General features: G+C 53.4%; 1 protein-coding gene across 2 annotated transcripts in view; it reads right to left on the bottom strand.

The window, feature by feature from the left end:
- Positions 1 to 645: 645 nt before the first annotated feature.
- Positions 646 to 21,270, bottom strand: part of LUZP1 (leucine zipper protein 1) — a 39,531-nt gene continuing 18,906 nt past the window's right edge. For both annotated transcript variants that reach the window (XM_068150941.1, XM_068150942.1), the window contains exons 2-4: positions 11,137 to 14,388; positions 6,037 to 6,201; positions 646 to 4,680 (exon numbers count right to left, since the gene is read on the bottom strand). In XM_068150941.1, coding sequence (XP_068007042.1) covers positions 4,642 to 4,680; positions 6,037 to 6,201; positions 11,137 to 14,271 — 3,339 coding nt within the window. In that variant the 5' untranslated portion in view covers positions 14,272 to 14,388 and the 3' untranslated portion in view covers positions 646 to 4,641. The remainder of the gene's footprint in view (positions 4,681 to 6,036; positions 6,202 to 11,136; positions 14,389 to 21,270) is intronic.

Below are 21,270 nucleotides of genomic sequence, written 5' to 3'. Positions count from 1 at the left end.
TTGGCCAATACAAAGTGTGGAGCAAGGCCCCTTCCAAATCCACCTCCTGCCCACATGATGTGGTTCTGCTAAGAGGGAATCCTTCTGTATGTGACAATTTCAGTTCTTCATTTCCTCCTGATCTGGCTCAGTTCTTTCATGCCATGGCTGCTTCAGCAGCAGGGTGCCCTCCTCCTGGAGGAGACTAAAAGGAGACTTTCCTGTAGTGTGTAGGCCACCAAATGATAAAAAACCTGGTACCTGGGTCCAGCAGAAAATTAAGAATGGTGAAGGAGGTTTTGCCTCTTGTACTGACCTCTGTGTCCTCCACCTTCCATCGGGAGCTGGCAGCAGATCTTGGTGCCATTGCCACCTGCACTAGCTCAGTGACAAGGTGGCTCACTCCCCTCTGTGGAGCTCTTCTCCAATGTGCTCCCAGTCATGCTGGGCCCAGGTCAGCCAGTGCAGAGTGGCTGTGTTCATCTTGATTTGACAAAGGTGAATTTACTGCAGCCTAGGGCTGGCTGTGTGAGATCTGCCCAGACACAAGCTAAGAATGAGGCAGACTCAGCTCTCACACACAGCAGTGCAGACTGGAGCTGCCTCAGCACTTCATCAAGGGGGCACCAGCACCACTGGAGCTACAAACACCACAGCACAGACAGGTAAAAAGAGAAGAGTTTTATTGGTTATATACTGCAGAGCTGACAGTGTTGGAGTCAGGAGAGACATGCAGCTACACTGTGTGTTTACATTTGGCATGCAGACTAAGAGCACTGTGTAACGGGAAGGAGGTGAGCACCATCTGTGGCCACTGCATGGGCAGCCTGGGGAGGGAAGAGCTGGCTTCCCTCTACTGAGCACGCTGAGACAAGGTGAGTTTTGAGAGGGTGGAACAGTGCTGATAGCTCTGTTGGACACAAAGTTTGGTTCAGGGGAACAGGCAACGACCCTGGGAAATCTGCTTAACTGGGATGAGTCTGTCATGGGAAGATTTTTGCATTGTTTTGTCTTCTAACTAAGCTGCCCCAGCCCAAATACATGTCTGCAAATACAAAAAATAGATTTATTCTCTTTAAAATACATTCCACACAGCCCAGAGTGCTGTGTCCCCAAGGCAGGAGCCTGCACTGCGTGAGGGCAGCCTAGGAAGGTGATCCTTTGGGTCCTTAGGTTACTGACCATGAGAGGCATCTGCGAACAATGGCTTCATGTTTCATCACATAAAGAGCAGTCCACTGGAGGCTGGCCTTGGAGCAGTGCTTCCACCACCCCAGTGATGTGCAAGGGTGGCAGAGATGAGGTCTACTTTGTTGGAGATGACACCAATGTGACTATTGCTTCACTCTGTGGCTAGGAAATTGCTGTCAAGTGTCCTGAAGCACCAAGCAGTGCCACCCTGCCCTGTGCTTCAATCTTTTGCTCTCCTGGAGGTACTGTCCACAGGAGGACTGTGGCTCTTCCCTGCCTGTCCACTGAGCAGCAGTTTGACAATGCATGGGACTGGTGGTTGGACTCCTCCATGCTACCTGAGTGCCTGGAGAGGCATGCTGGTGGGATGTTTCTGGACACAAAGGAAGCTGATCCACAAAGCAGCCAGCTGCTAAGCCCTTGGGCTGGGGAGAGCCCTTCTGGGAGCAGCTGCTGGCTCTGCACAGGGGAGCAGCACCTCAGTGTGCTGGGGAACAGCGAGCACTGGCAGCCTTCCTCTGTACAGCAAAGACATTTACACCTTTGGAGTTACCCCAGAGCCTGGTGCACAGCCTCGTGGCACTGCCAAGCCCACTGCAAAGCCTGCAATATTTATATGCTAAAATTACAAATACTTCAGTGCTGGCAATATTTACACATAGACTATCTTACAGCTGGTCAAAACAGTGTGCAATTTGGGTCCAACATGTTGGGTTTCCTGAAGTCACTGCTGCAAGTTTAATAGCACAGTCGGCTCCTATTGCACTCAATGGGAGGGCAGGGCCCCTGTCCATCTTACAGAGGGTTTCTTTCTCAGACTGAAGCTCAGTTGTGTTAAAAACAACCCAGTGCAGAGTTACTGAGTGACATCTGTGTTCATTATTTACAAGCAAGTGAGACTGAGTCAAGAGCAGGAGTTCAATGCATGTGCTGTGAAATATTGAACAGGTGACCGAGGCAGCTGGAGGAAGAGGCAGCATCTGTGAGAAGCACCTGAGGAGAGCAGAGCTGGAAGAGCTGCATGGCTGGAGCAGCAGCTGGGGCTCCCACTGTATGCTGAGCTGGCTGAGCAGCAGGGGGAAGCCCCTCCAGTTGCCTGTGGCCTGGTCCTGGCTGACAAGAAGGGAAAACCCAGCGACTCCTGCTGCTGGTGAGGTTTCAGACAGCTCTGTCCCTGGGGTGAGCTGTGGGGTTGAATCCTGTGTAACCCCAGGGGGTCACGTCGTAGGGATGCAGAGCTTTTCTGGCCAGGACTGAACCAGTTCCTTTAGGAAGAGCTTTGGAAGCACCATGCTAAGCTGGATCCATGCCAAGCCCATGAGAAGGAAAGAGCTGCTGGCTGTGTATGGGCAGCCCAACCATCCTGTGGGATATGTGCAGAGCTCATCGCTGGGAAGAAAGCCATACAGTCACTGCTCAAAGCAAGCCTTTTCCTCTTCAGAGCATATGTGCTGGCCAGCTGTGTGTAAAATGAAGCTGCAAGCTCTGCACAGCAGTGACATGGGGCAAGGGAAGGCCCTCCTCAGGGTGCTGCTTCTTTGTGGGACTGCACTGCAAGGCCAGGCGGATTGTCAGCAGTGGTTCTTCCGTGGTGACTGTCACTGAGCACATACTGCATGGCTGGAGAGCTGCTCAGCAGCAGGTTTGGGAATGTAAATGGAGATAAATAATGACTGTGCTGTCTGAGGAGAAGGTAGATGCCAAGACACTGCCGACATGTGAGCTCCCAGGTGAAGCAAACGGGAGCTGCAGGAGGCACAGGGGCTGGAGCAGCCACACTTTGCAGCAGTGCAAAGCGGCCATGCAGTGAGGACCTGAGGCAGCATACTGAGTTTTGTAGGGAAGTATTTTCTTCAGCATGAAGCTAAGGGGCAGAGAGTCAGAGTGTAGCATCCAGAGGCTGGCAGAAGCTAGCAAGCAAGCCAGCCCCATGAGCATGCTGCTGAGATTGGCACTTCTGGTCAGGCTGTGATTCTGTTCAGCAGCTGTGGGGAGGGCCGCAGCCGTGCAGGAGACAGGGGAAGCCTTGTGGGGGGTGGTGCTGGTGAGCCTGCCATACAGGTAACCCCTGAGCCAAGCCAGCTGCTCAGGGTGGCTATTGCAATTTCACAGGCTTGTAAAGAAAACTGCAGGAGCTGCAGTGGCTTTCAGCACTTCCTGGTCAATGTGGGGCAGGAGAAGGCCTTGCAGAAACCTGACTTTAACTTCAGCATTTCAGTTCCTTTCACTTTTACTTTGGATTTGGAGTTCAGTTTTCCCCCCATTATACTTCATGCCATATTCATCCCATTCTGTGCTGGTTCTGCCACGCTATGAAATGGGAACAGAGAGCAGGTGATAGAACTGATTTTAATATCATTTAATTTTAGGATGATTAGAGCTGCCACTCAGCACTCATTTTGAGTCATTCTCTTTTAGTCTTCTGCAACTTGACACTCATGATGAAATAAAAACAAAAGAAGAAGAAGAAGAAGGGTTAAAAAGGTTAAAAATACAAATTTGGGAAACCACCTCAAAATTGGAAAAGGAAGCACTGCCCAGTGAGCCATGCTGCAGCTCAGCTGGGGGGCCAGTCCTGCTGTCTCCAACCTGGGTTTGGAAGGAAGAAGAACATTCTGCTTGTTTCTTTTTTCCCTTGGAGCTCAGCTGCTCCCAGCGAGCAGCAGGGTTCTTGTTTGTAGGCCATGGTGGATATAAAGCATCATGTAAGGAAGCTCCTCAGCACAGGTCAGGAGAAGGTTTTACTGCTGTGTGAACTGCTGTTGGTTTGGCTCTGTGGGTGACTTCTTGGTGCAAGCTCTCAGCCGGTGATGAGGAGCAGGTCATGCAAAGCTTGTTGCAGAGACTGCCGGCAGCAGGGAAGAAACTGCTGCTCAACAGTCTCAGCTCACCTTCCCTCTCACTGTGTACAGCAAGCAATGGGGCATGGTGTCCTCCTGTCTAGACACAGAGGATGCTGGAACACAGGTACTGAGGTGGCCACAAGCCAGGCCAGCAAGGCTGTGCTAGGAGAATGCAGACTCTCCCCAGGAGCTGAAAGCTTTCCATCGTGAAGCTGTGTGGGCCAGCTGTTATAGGCTGGAGTCACAGGGACGCCTCTGGGATCTTGTCTAAAAGCAAGTGGTTAACAAGTTCTCTCTTGCCCAAGGAGTACCATCATTCAGAGCTGCTGTGCAGTCCAGGTTTTCCACATGGAGACACACCTATCATCCTATGGAGAAGATGAAGTTTGCAGGTACAGAGGTGAAAAGTGGGAGTCCCCTGAGCAAAGTCTCTGCAGCTGCCTCTTCAGCAATGAAGGAAATGAATTCACTGATAAAGCTCCTGTACCTTGCAAATCACATTAGCAAACTGGTTTCAGGCTGGCTGAAGCCCTTGGAGAGGTTACAGCAGGTGTGACACCCACAGCTCAGGGCTGTCCTGCCTCTTGCCTCACTGCGTGGCCTGTTCCTGGCGTGGGGAGGACACAGCTCACCTCCGAGATGTCGTCCGGCAGGCACGGGGAGCACCCTGAAAGAGACAACCCCATGGCATCAGCCTGGCCAGCACCTGCAGCTGCCCCTGCCAGCAGTTCTGCTCTTGGGCAGGGCATCAGGACTGCCTTCAGGCAGTCACCCCAAAGCCTGTCAGGATCCCAGCCCAGAGCAGAATGATCCAGCCCTGCCCCACAGAGGTTTTCAATGCTGCAGCATACCCTGCACACCCTTCCACACCCACAATGTGGCTCTTGCAAATGAGATGCACAATAGCTGACACCAGAGAGGAGATGAAGCTGCTCTAATGTCAGAGCATGGCTCTAGGTGTGGGGTGCTCAGGCTCCTGTATGCCAGGGCAGGTCTGGGCAAGACAAAAGAGCCAGCTGATGGTGTTTGTGTTACAGGCACCTGACTTCACCCAGCTTTTATTTGCTGTTGACCCAGACTGTGCCAGCAAGGGAAGCACAGCCTCAAGTACAGGATGTCACTGTGGGTAACTCCTTTCAGTGACCACACAGAGCACTGCTGTGATGTCCCTTTCCTCAGCTACCAACAAGGACAGTGACAGTTCCCTAGTGCATACACTGCCTGTCTCTAAATGCCAGCCTGCAAGGCTCAGCTGGGACCATGTCCCTCTGGGCTCTTCATTTTGTGCAGCTTCACCTAGAGGCATCACCATGTAGGGCTCTCAGCTGCCCCTCTGCAGTCCTGCTGCTCTTACATAAAGAATCAACAACTCCTGCCCAGTAAGATACCCTGATGACAGGTTTGAGGGCTTAAAATAATTCTGCTGTGGACAATCCACAAATGGCAAGATGCTCTCTGCTGTGGGCAGTGGCAAAGGAGGAATTCCAGGCAACAAATGACCCAGACCACTGTGTTCTCAGAAGAGAGCCCCTGGGAAGAGGCTGGAATCCATATTCCAGGCAGTAAGTCACTAAGGCAGGGCACTCTCCCCTGTTGTATCCAGACAGATGTGTTTTGGGAGGCAGAGCAGCAGGTGTACAGCAGGTACACAGCAGGAGGCAGAGCAGATAAGCCAGAAGCTCTGATTTTGTCTCATCAAACATTTCCTTTCCACCCCTGCTGGCCATTGTGTGCCAGGGGATGCCCAGGTGCAGTGCCTCTGATTCCCTGGAGAAAGACTTCAGCCATAAAGCTGCACAAGTTCAGAACAGAACACAGTCAACTTTTTTACCAGTGTAGGAAAGAAGCAATTTACCAGGGCCCTGCAGCAGACACCACACCTCTGGACTGTGCTCATTTGAGACTGAGCCTCTCCTGCATTCATGTTGGGCAGGTTCTCTAAGTTATGCTACTGGGAGGTCAGTCCAGATACTGGCTTCTGGCCTTGCCCCACTTATGCTGCATGCTCCCTGACCTCACATACCTGCTCCTCCACTTGGAGATCCAGCGGTGCCTGGGGGCTGGACACAGGGTCCTGCAGCTCCACCTTGCTGGCTGACCTCTTCCCTGCTGTGTCAGCCTGTGAGAGGTACTCAGAAGAGCCACACTGTTTCCTTCTGGAACTGGGCACAACATCTCTGCTTTCATCCTGTGCAAAAGACAAGGAAGAGGGTTGGGAACCTGGGACTATGAAGGGGTCTGGAGCAGTGCTGAGTACCTGGTCCTGTGTTTGTAGGGCAAGGTGCTGGCTTGAGCCTCCTTGGAAAGCAGGGGCTTGGGCCAGGCCAGCTCTGGCATGTCCTCACTTCTGTGCTGGGTCACTGTGGGCTTTTATTCAAACTATCCAGTGACTTTAGCCCAAGTCTTCTGCTCAGTGAGTGGGCTCAGCCTGTGTGGCTTACTGGGCCCAGAGTGCCTGCAGCCTGAGGCTGTCTCAGCAGCAAACCCCAGACCTTAGTGCCTGGAGCAGTTACTTCAGAACTAACTCTGAGTTTTAACTGCCATGGGTGGGGGGTGGCCAGCAACCTGGCCCTCCCATTTTGCTGGCAATGAAGATGCCATGTGGGGTTGTCCTACACTGCTGTCCTCACAGAGCCGTCTGCCTGGCACCTTTTCAACTCACTGACATTTCTTGAGTGTCTGCAGAGATTTTCATGGCCTCATGCCCTGGGATTCAGAGACCTAGGGGCTGCATACAGGCTGGCTGGGTCACCTGTGGGGATGAGTGAGGAGTCCCTGTCAGCCTCCCTGGCAAGATGGCAGTGCTGCTGCTGGTGCTAGCTGGAAAACTTCCTCATCCACAAGTTCCAGCACAGTGTAAGGCACCATTGTGTCAACATCAGCAACAACCCAAACCACTGGAGCGGTGAACTCACAGCTGCTGTCATGTCACCAGCTACTGGGCAAAGTGCTGCTGAAGGCTTCATCACCTCTGCTCACTTGGGGTGTGGTGCTGTGTTTACTGAAAGACAGTGGACACCCTGGGCAGGGGCTGTGGGTGCTGGTGGAACAGATTTCTGACACCACTGAGTGAGCACAGAGGAGCTCCATCCCCTTGGGCAGCTGGCAGCGTCTCTGCTGTCATGCAGCATGAATTTATGGCCATCAACCCAGAGAGTCTCAAAGAATTCCACAGGTAAACAGCTGAGCCAGGCCCATTGGGCTGGCCACCCCCATGTGTTGGCAATGCAGGCCAGTACCTCCTGGTCCTGCACCAGAGCCCCAAAGGACAATCTGCTGGTGACAGACAAGCAGCTGGGGAGATGTTCTGAACAGAATGTGACCCACCAGGAGTCACACAAAACAGAATTAAGCCCCTGGACAAAGTTACTGAAGTCCAAGGGAAAGATGAAAATGATGTTGTGCCTTGGCTGGCTGCTTCAGGAGAAGCTGAAGTGGAGTCAGCAAGGGTGACAAGGGTGACCTGGTGTTAGTCCCTACAGCAGAACACAGACGGGGCGAGAGGCAGCACAGCCCTGCATGATGTCAAGGAGAGCTCGCCATGAGACAAGCAGGTGTGCACAGCTTCACTTGAAGAAAAGCCTGTCCTTAGGATTCTACCTAATCCACGTGCCCAGATCAGCCACATTAATGCCACAGCCACATCGATGTCACATCCACACCGATGTCACAGCCACAAGGTCAGAAAACGCCCATGCCCTCAGCCTGCACTGCAGCCTGCTCGCTGCGCTGGGCTCGCTGCAGCACGGCTGGCTGCAAGCAGCAGAGGGAGCTGGACTCCAGCTGCAGCAGCCAGCCAGCAGCAGCCAGCCATACCTTGACCCTAGCGACGCCTTTGGCACCATCTCCCATGGCATGCTGCTGAGCAAGCTCAGGAAGTGTGGGATGGAAGAGCAGACAGTGAGGTGGATTTAGAACTGGTTACATGATAGAGTCCAAAGAGTGGTGGTCAGTGGTGCCAAGCCCAGATGGAGAGCTGTAACTAGTGGAGTCCCCCAGGGATCAGTGCTGGGTCTGGTCCTGTTCAACATCTTCATCAATGACATTGATGAGGGGACAGACAGAGTCTGCTCAGCAAGTTTGCTGAGGATACCAAACTGGGAGGCTTGGCTGAGACACCTGAAGGCTGTGAGGCCATTCAGAGACTTGGACAGACTGAGAGCTGGGCACAGAGGAACCTGATGAGGTTCAACAAGGATGAGTGCAGAGTCCTGCAGCTGGGAAGGAAGAATAAACTGCAGCAGGACAGGTTGGGAGGTGATCTGCTGAAGAGCAGCCCTGTGGAGAAGGACCTGGTAGTGCTGGTGGACAAGTTCAGCATGGGACAGCAATGTGCCCTGGTGGCCAATGGGATCCTGGGGTGCATTAAGAGTGTGTCCAGCAGATCAAGGGAGGTTCTCCTCCCCCTCTACTCCACCCTGGTGAGATCTCATCTTGGGTACTGTGTTCAGTTCTGGGCTCCCCAGTTCAGGTGGGCCAGGGGTCTGCTGGAGAGGGTCCAAGGGAGGGCTACAAGGGTGCTTAGGGGACTGGAGCACTGCCTGGGGAGGAGAGGCTGAGGGACCTGGGGCTGTTTAGTCTGGAAAAGGGAAAACTTAGAGGGGATTTAATAAATGTTTATCAATATCTGAGGGCTGGGGGCCAGGAGGGAGGGGACAGACTCTGCTCACTTGCTCCCTGGGATAGGACAAGGAGCAATGGATGTAAGCTGCAGCACAGCAGCTTCCACCTCAGCACAAGGGGGAACTTCTTTACTGTAAGGGTCACAGAGCCCTGGAGCAGGCTGCCCAGAGGGGTTGTTGGAGTCTCCTTCTCTGGAGACTTTCCAGCCCTGTCTGGATGTGTTCCCCTGCATCCTGAGCTAGGTTGTATGGTCCTGCTCTGGCAGGGGGGTTGGACTTGATGTTCTCTTTGGGTCCCTTCCAACCCCTGACATCCTGTGATCCTGTGGTCCAGAAGCACCAATTGCTCTCCAGGTCTTCCAAAGCAGCACTCTGAGGAGCTGCTACAGCTGACAGCTGCTGACACCTCCTCCAGCTTCACTGGGGCCTTCTGCCCACACCAGTGGCAGAACCAGGAAGGTGCCTTGGGACCTCCCTGCAAGGATTACTGCCAGGTGCTACACTGGCTCTGTCCTGAGGGCCAGGCTGAGGCAGGGGCCAAGCCTCCAGCTTGCTTTAGTCTCCTGCTGTGCTGCAGCAAGTAGTCAGGCACTGTGAGGACAGGAAGATTGATCCTGGCAAAGCAGCCAGCACAGAGCTTGTGTTTTGCAGCTCTGGTTCTCAAGGCAATCTCAGACTCTAGAGTGTGGAGCTGGGAAGAGGTGCCCCTGATGCCTTCACAGGAAAAGAAAACGTGCAAAGTCAGCACAGATCATGTGCCAAAGCTTCTGCAAGAGAGATCCTGAACTGAAACACAAATCCCAGCAGCAGACTGCTTGTGATGAGGCATCTTACAAGCCTCAAGGTGCCCTTCAAAGGCAGATATTCTGGGGGGGAGGGGGGGTCCCAAGGGCATATTGCAGTAATTGGAGCTGCCCAAATAGGCACAGTTTGGTGTATCTGGTAAATCTGTACCTGCAGGGTAACTTCATGCTCCTCATTTACAAGCTAAATATACACTTCATTTGTGACCAAAAATTCAGGTTTGTGCCTATGTGGTGCCAGGGTGATTTTAGGTCAGAGTATGATGCAGAGAGCTCAGCCTCAGGTGAACTACCCCTGTGGTCACCTTCCTGACTGTCACTGCAGCCAGAGGCATGGCTGGAAGCCACCTCATTCCTCAGGGATACCCAGGATGGCCATGCAGAGGTCAGGCTGCTCTCTGAAATGCACTTCAGCAGCTGCTGAGGGCACCTCACACAGCTGTCAACTTTGATCTGCCCTAGAGCCTGCATGCAGAGCACACTGCAGAGCTGCACTCAGCTCTAGCCAGGCTGCCATGGGGCAACAGGAGAGCAACCTGTGAGTGCCCATCCTGCAGGGCTCCAGGCCTGACCACCTGTGAGCCCAGCTGCATGTGGCAATCTGTGAGGCTCAAGGCTGTGGGTGTTGGGAGATCCATCTGTCCTAGGAGTTTGAATTCCCAATTTCCCAAGCACAGGAGCAGCTATTACCCAGAACAACAATCTCAGCCATGCCAGTTCTGCCTGGATTCATGGAGCAGCAGAGGCTGCCTGTGACCCTGGCCAAGGAGAGAAGGTACTCTGAGCGTCCCAGTGTACCTAGGCAGCCAACCTGCCCTTTGTGAGCTTCTCACTGCCACAGAGGTGGGAGAGAAGCTTTACAAAGGCAGAACTCCTTTCATATCTTCACCACCTCACCCTTGTCAATGCCACAGTAACTTGGCTCTGACTCTGTCCCTTTCAGATTACTCAGCTGGGCTCCTCCTGGAGACTGGCAATGGCAGCAGCTGCTTAGAGCAGCTGAGTGTCAAAGAGCAGTGCAGGAGCTGCAGTGTGTGCTCTAATGGTCTAGAGGGGCACTTGATGCCTGCAGCTCTGGCTGGGGACACAGCTCATGAGCCCAGCTGTCTGCATGTGTCAGCTCTGCTGTGAAGAGCTCCCTTCACTGTGGTACCAGTGAACAGGGACAGGAAAGAGCTCAGCTCAGCTATCCCAGGAGCTCTCATGTCTTTCCAGGGGGCATACTGACACAGACCAGGCTGGCTGTGGCACCAGCCAGCACTCATCTGTGTAGGAGATGCTCAGGAAACATTTTCAGACTGGAGTCTGGTTTCTCATGGGGAAACTGCAGCTCCTAAGCAAAACTTCCATCATGCTTTCATTTCTGTTTCAAGCTGGCAGTGCACTGCAAAGCCACTCTGAAAAGCACAGCATGTCCTACATAAGCTGTGACACTGTCTTCCCTTCTCTTGGCAGCACCAAATGCTACTACACAGTTACTCACATGGCCTTACAAGACCCAAGCAGATGGATGGAGTTTCAAGAAGCCTAAATCAGGTAGTTCACAAGTGAGGAGCTCAGCTGATGACAGCAGGAGCAGGGACAGGGCAGCACTTGGGAAACAAGCAGCAAGGATTTCAGATCAGGCAGCCCACAACCAAGAGGAGAGCTGGGGAAGCTCTTCAGCTGCAAGCCAAGCACTTCCCACAGGGTACTTACGAGCGGCATGGTGCGGTGGCAGGCAGCGGCGGGGTCACTGGCATAGCTCCTGCGTGGCAGCAGCTCAGATGCACTCAAGTTACTTTTGGTCCTTCGGGACCCCAGCTCAGGGGCACCCCAGGAGCTGGCTGTGGCACTGCTCCTTGCTGAGGTCTGATCCAGGGAGTTTGTTCTTGCACTGTTCCCTGCCACGTCCGAGAGGTCCACTGAGGACCTGCAGGTGTTTGTAGCACTGGAAGCTGCACTTTTCTCCACTTTGGTTTGAGAGTCCTCTAGGGAATGTAAGCCTTGTCTTGTTCTCCAGGAACTTCTCACAGTGACATGCTTTGTGTCTGCTGCAGCTGCATCTGCGAGGCCATGGCTCTTCCAGCCAACTGCCTCTGCAGGCCCCTCGCTGCTCCTTTCCAGGAGCTCAGAAGTCTTTATCACAATGCTGCTTCTGGAGACCACTGTTTCTGCTTTACTTCTGGATGCTGCCTCTCCACTTCTGTCTGCCTCAGGTAATTTCAGAGCATTTTTATTGATGGATATCTCAAAAGGGGTGGGGAGACTGTTTGTTAGTGGTGAGGGCTCATTGGGAGCAACCCTGATGTTGCTGGTGGTCACGTGCCGCTCCTTTGGGTCTGCGCCGGCCCTCGGAGCCGTGGGCTCAGAAGGGAAGATGGTGATGCTGCTTGTCATTTTGTTTGTCACCATTTTTAAAACAGACTTCTGTTTCTCTGACTCTGCCTCAGAAATGGTCCCTCCCATGACTGCCTTCATATCCTTCTCAACAATGGCAGGTTTAATGACAGCTTTTGACCTCAGGGCTTCTCTTGGGCTGAACGACCTTCTGGGCTGAAATCCTCCCGCACTGGCATCTGCTGGTTTCATACACTTGGTGGAGTCTTCCTCACTGGCAGTGCTTTTGTCATTTTCAAAAGGTGATGCTCTAGGACCTGCCCTGGAGTTGGAGAACTGCTTGGCACTGACTTTCTTCCTGGTCTCAAGCTCTGAGTGAGTGCTGGTTTTTCTGCTTCTCCCCGATTCTTCATCTGCATTAAGCTTCTCCTGGTTACTCTGGGTGTTTTTCAAGCCAGCACTGACATGATCTGTTGCTGAAGGTGTAGACTGCTCCATGTCTTCTTTATCCAGACCTGTGAGAATCTGCAGAATGTCCTCCTGACTCCTGGAGCGATGTGAGCGCTTGCTGAGTGTCGGAGCCTTCAGGCTTTCAAGCGGGGTCTCTGCTGATTCCTTTTCCTGGGACACTATTGCTCTTCTAGCCCTCCCCTCCGAGGGCTGTCGGTGTGATGCGGCAGAAGTGGTCACTGCTTCTGCTTTAGAGCCAGTGGAGTCAGATGCCAAGGCATGGGAAGAGAGGTGGTACCTGTGTGCTGAAGCTGTGCCATTGGAAGAGACGTGATGACCTCGGGTGAGCAGTGTGTCCCCTGAGCCCTCACTGACCTCTGCCTGACTGGATTTCAGCTTCTCAGCCAAAGCAGCCACAGAGTCTCCTTTGCTCGACTTCTCATCCTGTGTGTCAGCACTGGTTTGGCAGCTGCCACGGAGCACCTGGGATGGCTTTTCAGCCTTGGACCTCAGGCCTGCATCACCAACAGGTCTGGAAGGCGCCTTCCAAGCTTTCTGCTCCTGTGCAGCAGGTGGATAGCGGCTCAGGACAGATGGCTGCTCCTTTGCTCTCTTCCCCTCGTGCTGTGTGGCACTGCCTTCCTTCTGACCAGCAGAAAAAGTGGAAACTGAGGATTTCTCCTCCAGTCTTTTCGTATCTGTCCCAGCAGGGTCTGAAAGGGCAGATGCACCGGCTGCCTTTCCTGCCTTTCTGTTCATCAAGCTGGGGCTGAGCACCTGCTTCCCACCATGAGCGTAGCTGTCATTGCTGACAGCGAAATCTCTGTTCCTCGCTCTTTCCCGGCGCTGCTGCGGGGAGAGCTCCCTCGGCTTGTGCCGGGCCGCCGCCAGATCAGCTGTGACGCCTCTGTATTTGGGCCTGTCGTGTTTGCCCCTGCTGAAGAAGCTGCTGTCTTCGTTCTCCAGCTCTCCGTTCTCCAGCTCCTTCTGCTTCTTTATCTGCATTTTGATTTCCTCCAGCTGCCCTGCCAGGAGCTTGTTCTTGTTCTGCTCGCTCAGGTAGCTGTCCTGCAGGTCGTTGTTTTTGGCTTTCATTTTCTTCAGCTCTTCCTCCAGAGACTCGAAACGCTTGACCTGGGTTTTCAGCTTCTCAATCTCTTGGGTGAGATCTTTCACTTTGTTGTCTTCCTGGTTTTTATTCTTTTGGTTTTCTGATTTATTCCTGGCTTCATTTTCTACGTGCTTCAGGTAGTCCACGCTTCCCTTCCTCCTGGTCTCCTTAGAGGGCAACGCAGAAGTCAAGTCATCTTCGATCCTCAGGTCATTTCTGTCCAGGAGATTATTGGATGACCTCTCCAGCAAGTTGGATGCATTCCTGGTTTGATCTGCCCTGGTCAGTTTGTTGTTCTGTTCTAGCTTCTGGGTGAGCTCCTGGATGATTTTTTCGTTCTGCTTCTCTCTCTCATTAAAATATTTCCTCTCAGTGATGAAGCTCAGAGCCAAGGACTTCAGTTTTTCTAACTCACCTGTTAAGCTCTGCTCAGTTTTATCCAGCCTGTCCTCAGAGGCTTCCAGTTCTCTCACTTTCACTCGGAGTACTTCTAACTCTGTAGATATCTTTTTGGTCAAGTTCTTTTCTTCATTGAGGCTCAGACATAGCTGCGTGCAGTCGTTCTTGCTCCTGCCAAAGGCCTCCTCCAGCTTCTCCAGCTCTGCCATTCTCCTTTGCAGGTGCTCAATTTCTGCCTTCAGCTCTCGGGTCAGACTCTCCTCCTCCTCCAGCTTTTCTTTCATTAAGCGGCAGAGCTCCTCGGCTTTCCTGATTTCTTCGTCTTTGCCTTCAATCTTCAGCACTCTCTTCCGCAGGGCCTCCACGTCAGCCAGCATGCTGGAGTTGCTGCCTTCTGCCTGGATGACTTTGTCCTGGAGGTCAAGCAGCTCATCCTCAGCTTTCTGCAGGTTTTTAGTTGCTTCCTCCAGCTCGTCGAGGCGGCGGCTGAGGCTCTGCAGCTTGAAGCGCAGGTGCCGATTGGAGGTTTCCTTGTAACCTGTAAATTCTGCCATGGTGACTTCTTCTTCCTTCTAGGGGACAGCTTTGCTTACTCTAGGTGAACGGTGTGCTCTTTAGCACCTGGTGTATTCCTGGTAGGTTACTCTTCCTTTGAACAGAGCCAGTCTCACCTTGAAAGAGAAAGAGTGCTTCAAGTCAATATAAGCTCAGCGTGCAAACACTCTCACTGTGGAAGTCAGACTAGAAATGTTCATATAATTAATTAAACACACTCTGAGTGCTAAATGAGGAGCAGTGGGACTGCAGAGCAGAGCTAGTGTCCATTTACACTGCCATTTCCAACCCCAGCCTGTTCCTGCCAGTGAGGGAAGGACAGGCTGCAGGTCTGCACAGGCCCTCGCCCCTGCCCCCATGCAAGCTCTTGGGCAGGACTTGGGTCCCTGTGCATGGACACACCAATGCTAGCAGACACCCCTCTCTTCAGCACTGCACCAGTCTCCTGGATACACCTTAGAGATGAAGAATCAAGAACCATAAACAAGACCTGGAAACCAGAAAATGCAATCCCCAGCCCTTTGGTGGCCACTGAGCAGGGGACAAGCCCCCACATCCCCCAGCTCACAGAGGCAGGGTGGGATTGCTGCTGCCAGGCAGCACTGCCCATCACCACCAATATATCTCCTACAAGATGCTTGGCAGAAATATTCACCCAGTTTGTAGTCACACTCTGAGGACACTGTGGCAGTGGAGTTCCAAGCTTCTCCATCCAGTTTCTAAAGCTGCCTCTGACTTCAGCTATCCTCACTCACCAACTCAGGAGACAAGCAGCTGCACACATTGTGCCTCTCCTCCTTGTGCTGCTGCCAGTGAGCACAGCCTGACACACAAAATGCAGCTCTGTGCTTGGCAGCAAGCAGCAGGGAGACCACCTGAGCAGGTCAGACTGGAGGATGTGCCATCCCTGGCAGCACTGGCATTGTCCTGTCCTGGCTCTCGAGGCATGACCCCAGCATGTGTAAGGACTGCTGGAGAGGATGGAGGTGACTGCAGCTCTTTGTCCCACACCCTTGTCTGGCTGCCTGCCTTGAAGCAGAGTTTGGCTTCCAGCATTGTTGTGGAGCTCCCTGCAGAGGAACCATTCAGGAGTTTCCTATTCCACAGCACCAAGAAGCAAGGATCAGGATGTGGGGAGGGGACAGGAGGGCAGGGAGGCTGCAGCGCCCCATGACCAAAGGTGATTCATTTCCTGCCAGGCAGGGGGACAGGCCTGCCAAGAAAGCCTCTGTGCACGCTGGGCACCCTGCCACCCCTCTCTGAGGGACCTCCCTCACTCAGGGTGGGGGGCACCAGGCCACCTGCTGGGATTCAGGCAGCTGAGAGGAGCCCTGAAAAGAGCACCTGGCGAGGAAGCTCAGGGGCATGCCCATCCTCCCCCTCACCGCCACAGTCACAGCCCACCCTTGGGCCACCTCCCTCACACTGCCCACAGCAGCTGTGGGGCCAGCAGATCCCACTCAGAAACCTCAGCACAGCCTCACAGCAAACCCAAAGGGAGCAGTGCCCTGAAACAAAGCTCCCAGCAGGCCCAGAGCAGGGAGGTAATGGTGGTGAGCCATGGCTAACAGGGGGTAGTGATGGCTAATGGTAGTTAATGGTGGTTACCCATTGTTAACAGTGGTTAGCCACTTGTGACTGGGAGCTCAGTGAGCAACTGGAGGCAGAGAAGAGACCTTGCCCTGAAGACAACAGGGAGATCACCCTGTGAGATGGCCTGGAGTGGTCCAATGCAGTGTTTGCCATGAAGGAAAAGGGGTTCTGGGCACAGGGAAGGGACTCAGTGTTGCTGACATTGGTTGCTACAGAGTCTGGGCATTGCCTGCAGAGGTTAGTGCTGAGTGAAGAGCTCCACGTGAACCATGAGTCAAGATTTAGACTCTTTGGCTACATGGTCACAACTTATTGATCATAAAGAGGAGAGGGATGTTGGGACTGCATCATGAATCTCCTCTGTGGATGCCAGAAGCTGCTCAGGCACAGAGGAGAACCTGATTTAGGAGGAAACACTCCAATCTTCAAATGGAGCAGAAAAATGGACTTGGCAATTAACTGCATGAATGGATTACAGCAGTCATGATCCCTCAAAGGCTGATGATGGTTGAAGTCTTTATTAATGAGCTCAACAAGTTTGTGGATGATGCTCATAAGAGGTGTGGGGAGGCATGGATAATGCACTGGAGGGCAGGGCTGCCATTCAGAGGGACCTTGACTGGCTGGAGAAAGGGGTGGGCAGCAGCCTCCACAAAAAAGTCCAGTTCCTGCTCCTGCAGCAACAGGATGGGATGGGCTAGAGGTGATGGGTGGCAAAGCAGCTTGACAGAAAAGGATATGAGCAGTCCTGGAGACAGACAGCTGCACAGAGCTCTCCAGTGTGTCCTGGCTAAGGCCAGCCACAGACCAGGCTGTGTCAGCAGGCATGTAGCCAGCAGGTCAAAGGATGGGATCCCTCCTCTCTGCCTGGCTCTTGTGAGGCCACACTTAGAGTGCAGGGTCGTTTGGGACAGCCTGGTACAAGAAAGACATAGAACAATTGGGCTGAGTCCAGCAGAGGCCACCAAGACAGCCAAGGGCTGGAGCAGTGGCCCTGCAAGGAGATGCTGAAGGAACTGGAACACAGCCTGAGGAAGGGAAGGTGAAGACCTTTTGTTGCCTGCAGCTATGAGCAGGAGGATGTAGGGAAGGCAGGAATCAGGCTCTCCTCTGGGCACACAGTGAAAGCAGCACAAGATACAAGCTGCAAGGAGAAAAGAATTCAAGTAGCTATTAGGACTTTCTTTTGCCACACCCCCCCCCCCCCCCCCAAGTGGTCAAACACTGACACAGATCCCAGAGAGGCTGTGGGACCCCCATCTTTGGAGGTAATCAGAGCTCTGCTAGAAGCAGCCCTGGGACTCCCTAATATCTCTCCAGCTGACATGGTTTACTGCAAGAGGTGAGAGAGGCTCCATGTAACCAGCTTAGCGTGGAGAAGCAGGATCACCCAGGGCAGGGCACCCAGGAACACATCCAGGAGGGTTTTGAATGTCTCCAGAGAAGGAGACTCCACAACCTCTCTGGGCAGCCTGCTCCAGGCCTCCAGCACCCTCACAGTGTTCCCCTGGCACCTCCTCTGCTCCAGCTTGCCCCCAGCATCCCTTGTGCTGTCCTTGGACATCCCTGAGCAGAGCCTGGCTCCAGCTCTCCACATCTTTGTCACCAGCAATGAGGGCAGCCCTCAGGCTCCTCTGCTCCAAGCCCCAGCTGCCTCAGCCTGGCCTCACAGGGAGATGTTCCACTGCCTGCAGCAGCTTTGTGGCTCTATGATGCCATTCAAAAGGGGGGGTCACAGTGTCACAGTATCACCAAGGTTGAAAGAGACCTCAAAGATCATCAAGTCCAGCCTGTCACCACAGACCTCATGACTAGACCATGGCACCAAGTGCCACATCCAATCCCCTCTTGAACACCTCCAGGGACAGTGACTCCACCACCTCCCTGGGCAGCACATTCCAGTGGTGAATGGCTCTCTCAGGTGGACTCTGTCAAGCAGTTCCCTGAGTCCTTGACCTGAGGGGTCCAGAACTGGACACAATATTCCAGATGTTGCCTCATTCAGATTCCATTTTCCCCATGGATTTGTCACTGGGTTCTCTGGTCTCCCTCAACCTGCCTGTATCCCCTAACCACTCACATGTATCAGTACCCTCCACTGTTCAGCAGAGACTGTCTCTCAGAGGTCTTTGACTGTGGTTCTGAACAGACCATCCTGGTTAAGCTGTGAGAATCCAGCACCTGGGACATCTCCCACTCTCAGTTACCCCTCAGGCTGTCAAATGCAGCCTTTGCTGCACACCCAGCCTTGCTCACCACCTGCACTTTGATGAGAGCATTTCTCTAGCAGCAGGACAGAATCTTTCCCTGGGACTATATGCTCTTGTTTGCACAACACAGTCACACAGTGACCTACACAGATGAGCTCTACCAGAAGACCTCAGACTGTGCATCTGTTGCTCTCCTGATGGACAGCAGCATCTTGCCCTACACATTGTTCTCCTTGCTCTGATTTGGTTATGGGCAGGAGTCCCACAGATGCCCACTGCTCTGAGTCTGAGGATGTCCTCAACACACCCCTGTGGGAACAACTGTTGGCACCCCCTCCTGCTGTGCTCTCTCCTGTGCCAATCTAAAGATGCTAGCAGTAGTGCCTGCTGAGTGTTAGCAGACTCTGCTCTCTCTCAGGAGCACATTCTGCACTTCATAGTGGAGAGCTGCTCATGTGCTTCTGTATCATAGTATCAGTCAGGGTTGGAAGGGACCACAAGGATCATCTAGTTCCAACCCTCCTGCCATGGGCAGGGACACCCCACACTAGATCAGGTTGGACAGAGCCTCATCCAGCCTGGGCTTAAACACCTCCAGGGACGGGGCCTTGACCACCTCCCTGGACAACCCATTCCAGGGCTTCACCACTCTCATGGGGAAGAACTTCCTCCTCACTTCCAGCCTGAATCTCCCCACCTCCAGCTTCATTCCATTCCCCCTAGTCCTATCACTACCTGTACTGACACTGCAGCAGCCCTCACTGTGGTGGAGGGGGCCAGCATTGCTGGTGTCCCAGGGGAGAGCATCACTCAGAGGTAACATCTCATCCTGTGTGTGAAGGATCAGCTTTGTCCAATCCTGAAGATGAAGGAGCACTATTCATGCCTTGTCCTACAACCACTTTCTTTTCAACTCTTCTTTTGCTCTTGAAGATGCAGAGGTTTCTGGCAGAGCCTGGAAATCAGCACTCTCATCACAGGCCAGAGATGGAAGCAGAGCCCAAATCAGACAGGAGAACAGCAATCTGCCCCAGTGTAGTTGGAGCCCTTGGGGTCCTCCAAACTGAAATCCACACAGGCTGACTTTTGTATTCCTCAGCTCACAAGTGGTCCAGTTTCAGATGAGGAGCAGAGTGGGGGTAATGTCCATGCTCCTATGGATGGGGCATACCCTTGGTACTACTCCCTCCCCCTCCTCAAACACTGCAGTGAATTTAGAGCCTTCCTGCTGTGAGCTCTGCTAAAAATACAGCTCAGAATACCCGTGGGAACTGCACTGGCACTGAGCACAATGCTGGGAGTGTTTGCACACACCTGGGGAAAGGCAGCCTTAGGCAATGCAGGTATCTGGACTAGAGATTCAAATTGCATGAGAAGGCTGACAGCCACTTCAGGCATAAAGACAGACCTGGGGATGGCAGCCAGCAACACCCAGGGTAGTAAGGGCAGCCCTCTTAGGCCCAGAGAGCCAGGCAGGTCAGGGGGCAGCTGAAGAGACCACACTCTGGTCCTAGTGGACACTCTTGCCCCTGGAGTGTAGGTTAAGTGTCTCTGTTGGATTGTGCCCCATGTGCAGATAGAAGCACAGAACCACAGAACAGTCTGGGTTGGAAGGGACCTCCAGAGGTCATCCAGCCCAACCCCCTGCAGTCAGCAGGGACATCCTTCACTAGATCAGGTTGCCCAGAGCCCTGTAAAGCTTCCCCTTGAATATCTCCAGGGATGGGAACTCAACCACCTCCCTGGGAACCTGTTCCAGTGTTTCACCACCCTCCTGGGGCAGAACTTGTTCCTCACATCCAATCTCAGTCTGCTCTGCTCTCATTTCAAACCATTTTCCCATCTGTCCCTGCAGGCCTTTGGGAACAGTCCCTCTGCAGCCTTCATGTACCCCCTTCAGGCACTGGAAGGCTGCTCTAAGGTCTCCCTGGAGCCTTCTCTTCTCCAGGCTGAACACCCCCAGCTCTCTCAGTCTGTCCCCAGAGCAGAGCTGCTCCAGCCCTCTGATAATTTTTGTGGCCCTCCTCTGGACCTGCTGCCTCAGGTCCATGTCCTTCCTGTGTGGAGGGTTGCAGAGCTGGACACAGGTACATCTGCAGGCTGCACTGAAGGGCCTCTGGTGTTGCAAATGCAGGGAGCATTGACATGCCCTGCTCTAACACAGCAGTGCTGCTGAGGATCTGTGCCTGTACCATAGCTCACCATGCTGACAGCAATGGCAAGATTTTCCTTCCCTGCCCCACAGTGGAAGGGGCTGGGAGAAGGGCAGCATCAGTCCTCATTTGAACAGCAGGATTTCTCTGCCATTTTTGTAGAACAAGGGCACTGCTGACACAACTTGCAGCAGATGAAGGACACTATGGCCAGAGCCTCCCATCAGTCAGAGAGAAGAAAGGAAAGTTCTTTGTTTGATTTTGCCTTTTTATGGGCTCCTCATGGCATCTTGATCCCATACTGATGCACAGTTGTGGGAACAGGAGAAAACCCACAGACTATCACAGAATCACAGAATGTGCCTGGTTGGGAGAGACCTCCAAGCTCATCCAGACCAGCCCTCAACCCAGCACTGCAGGCTCAGCACCAAACCATGGCCCTAAGCACCAGGTCCACAGCTGCTGGAACACCCCCAGGGAAGGTGACTCCAGCACTGCCCTGGGCAGCCTCTTCCAGTGTTTGAGAACCTTCCAGAGCAGAAATATTTCCTAGCATCCAGCCTGAACCTCCCCTGGAGCAGCTTGAAACCAACGAGCGCTGAGGTCTCCCCTCAGCCTCCTCCTCTCCAGCCTGAACACCCCCAGCTCCCTCAAGCCTCTCTTTGTGGCCCAGGTGCTCCAGGCCCTTCTCTGCTTTTCTCTGCAAAGCTGGTGCTGCTCTTCTCTGGCTCCCCTCTGAAGTCACTGCTGGCCTTACACTGCTTCACAAGCAGGGGCTCCCTGAAGCCAGGCCTGAGCACACAGTGACTGGGGGCAGCATCTTCCTTCCAGAAACACACCGAGGTGTGAACCTGCAGGAGTGCCACATGGAGCCCTGAGGCTGGTGCCATCCTCGTGCTGGGAACCCCTGGCAAGGGGAATGCTGCCTGTACTCTGGACTGCAAAATCTACCTTACTGCTGTTTCAAGAAGATGTCCCCCACTGCCCTGGAATCCAAGCTGGGGAAGGTGTTTTTCTTCTCTGACTCAGTGTCCCATGCTGC

The sequence above is a fragment of the Melanerpes formicivorus genome, unplaced genomic scaffold, assembly GCF_026170545.1.
Source record: "Melanerpes formicivorus ecotype bairdi unplaced genomic scaffold, bMelFor1.0.p_v2 SCAF_21, whole genome shotgun sequence".
NCBI lineage: Eukaryota > Metazoa > Chordata > Aves > Piciformes > Picidae > Melanerpes > Melanerpes formicivorus.
The sequence above is the reverse complement of the archived record's forward strand: the minus strand, read 5'-3'. Positions and strand labels throughout refer to the sequence as shown.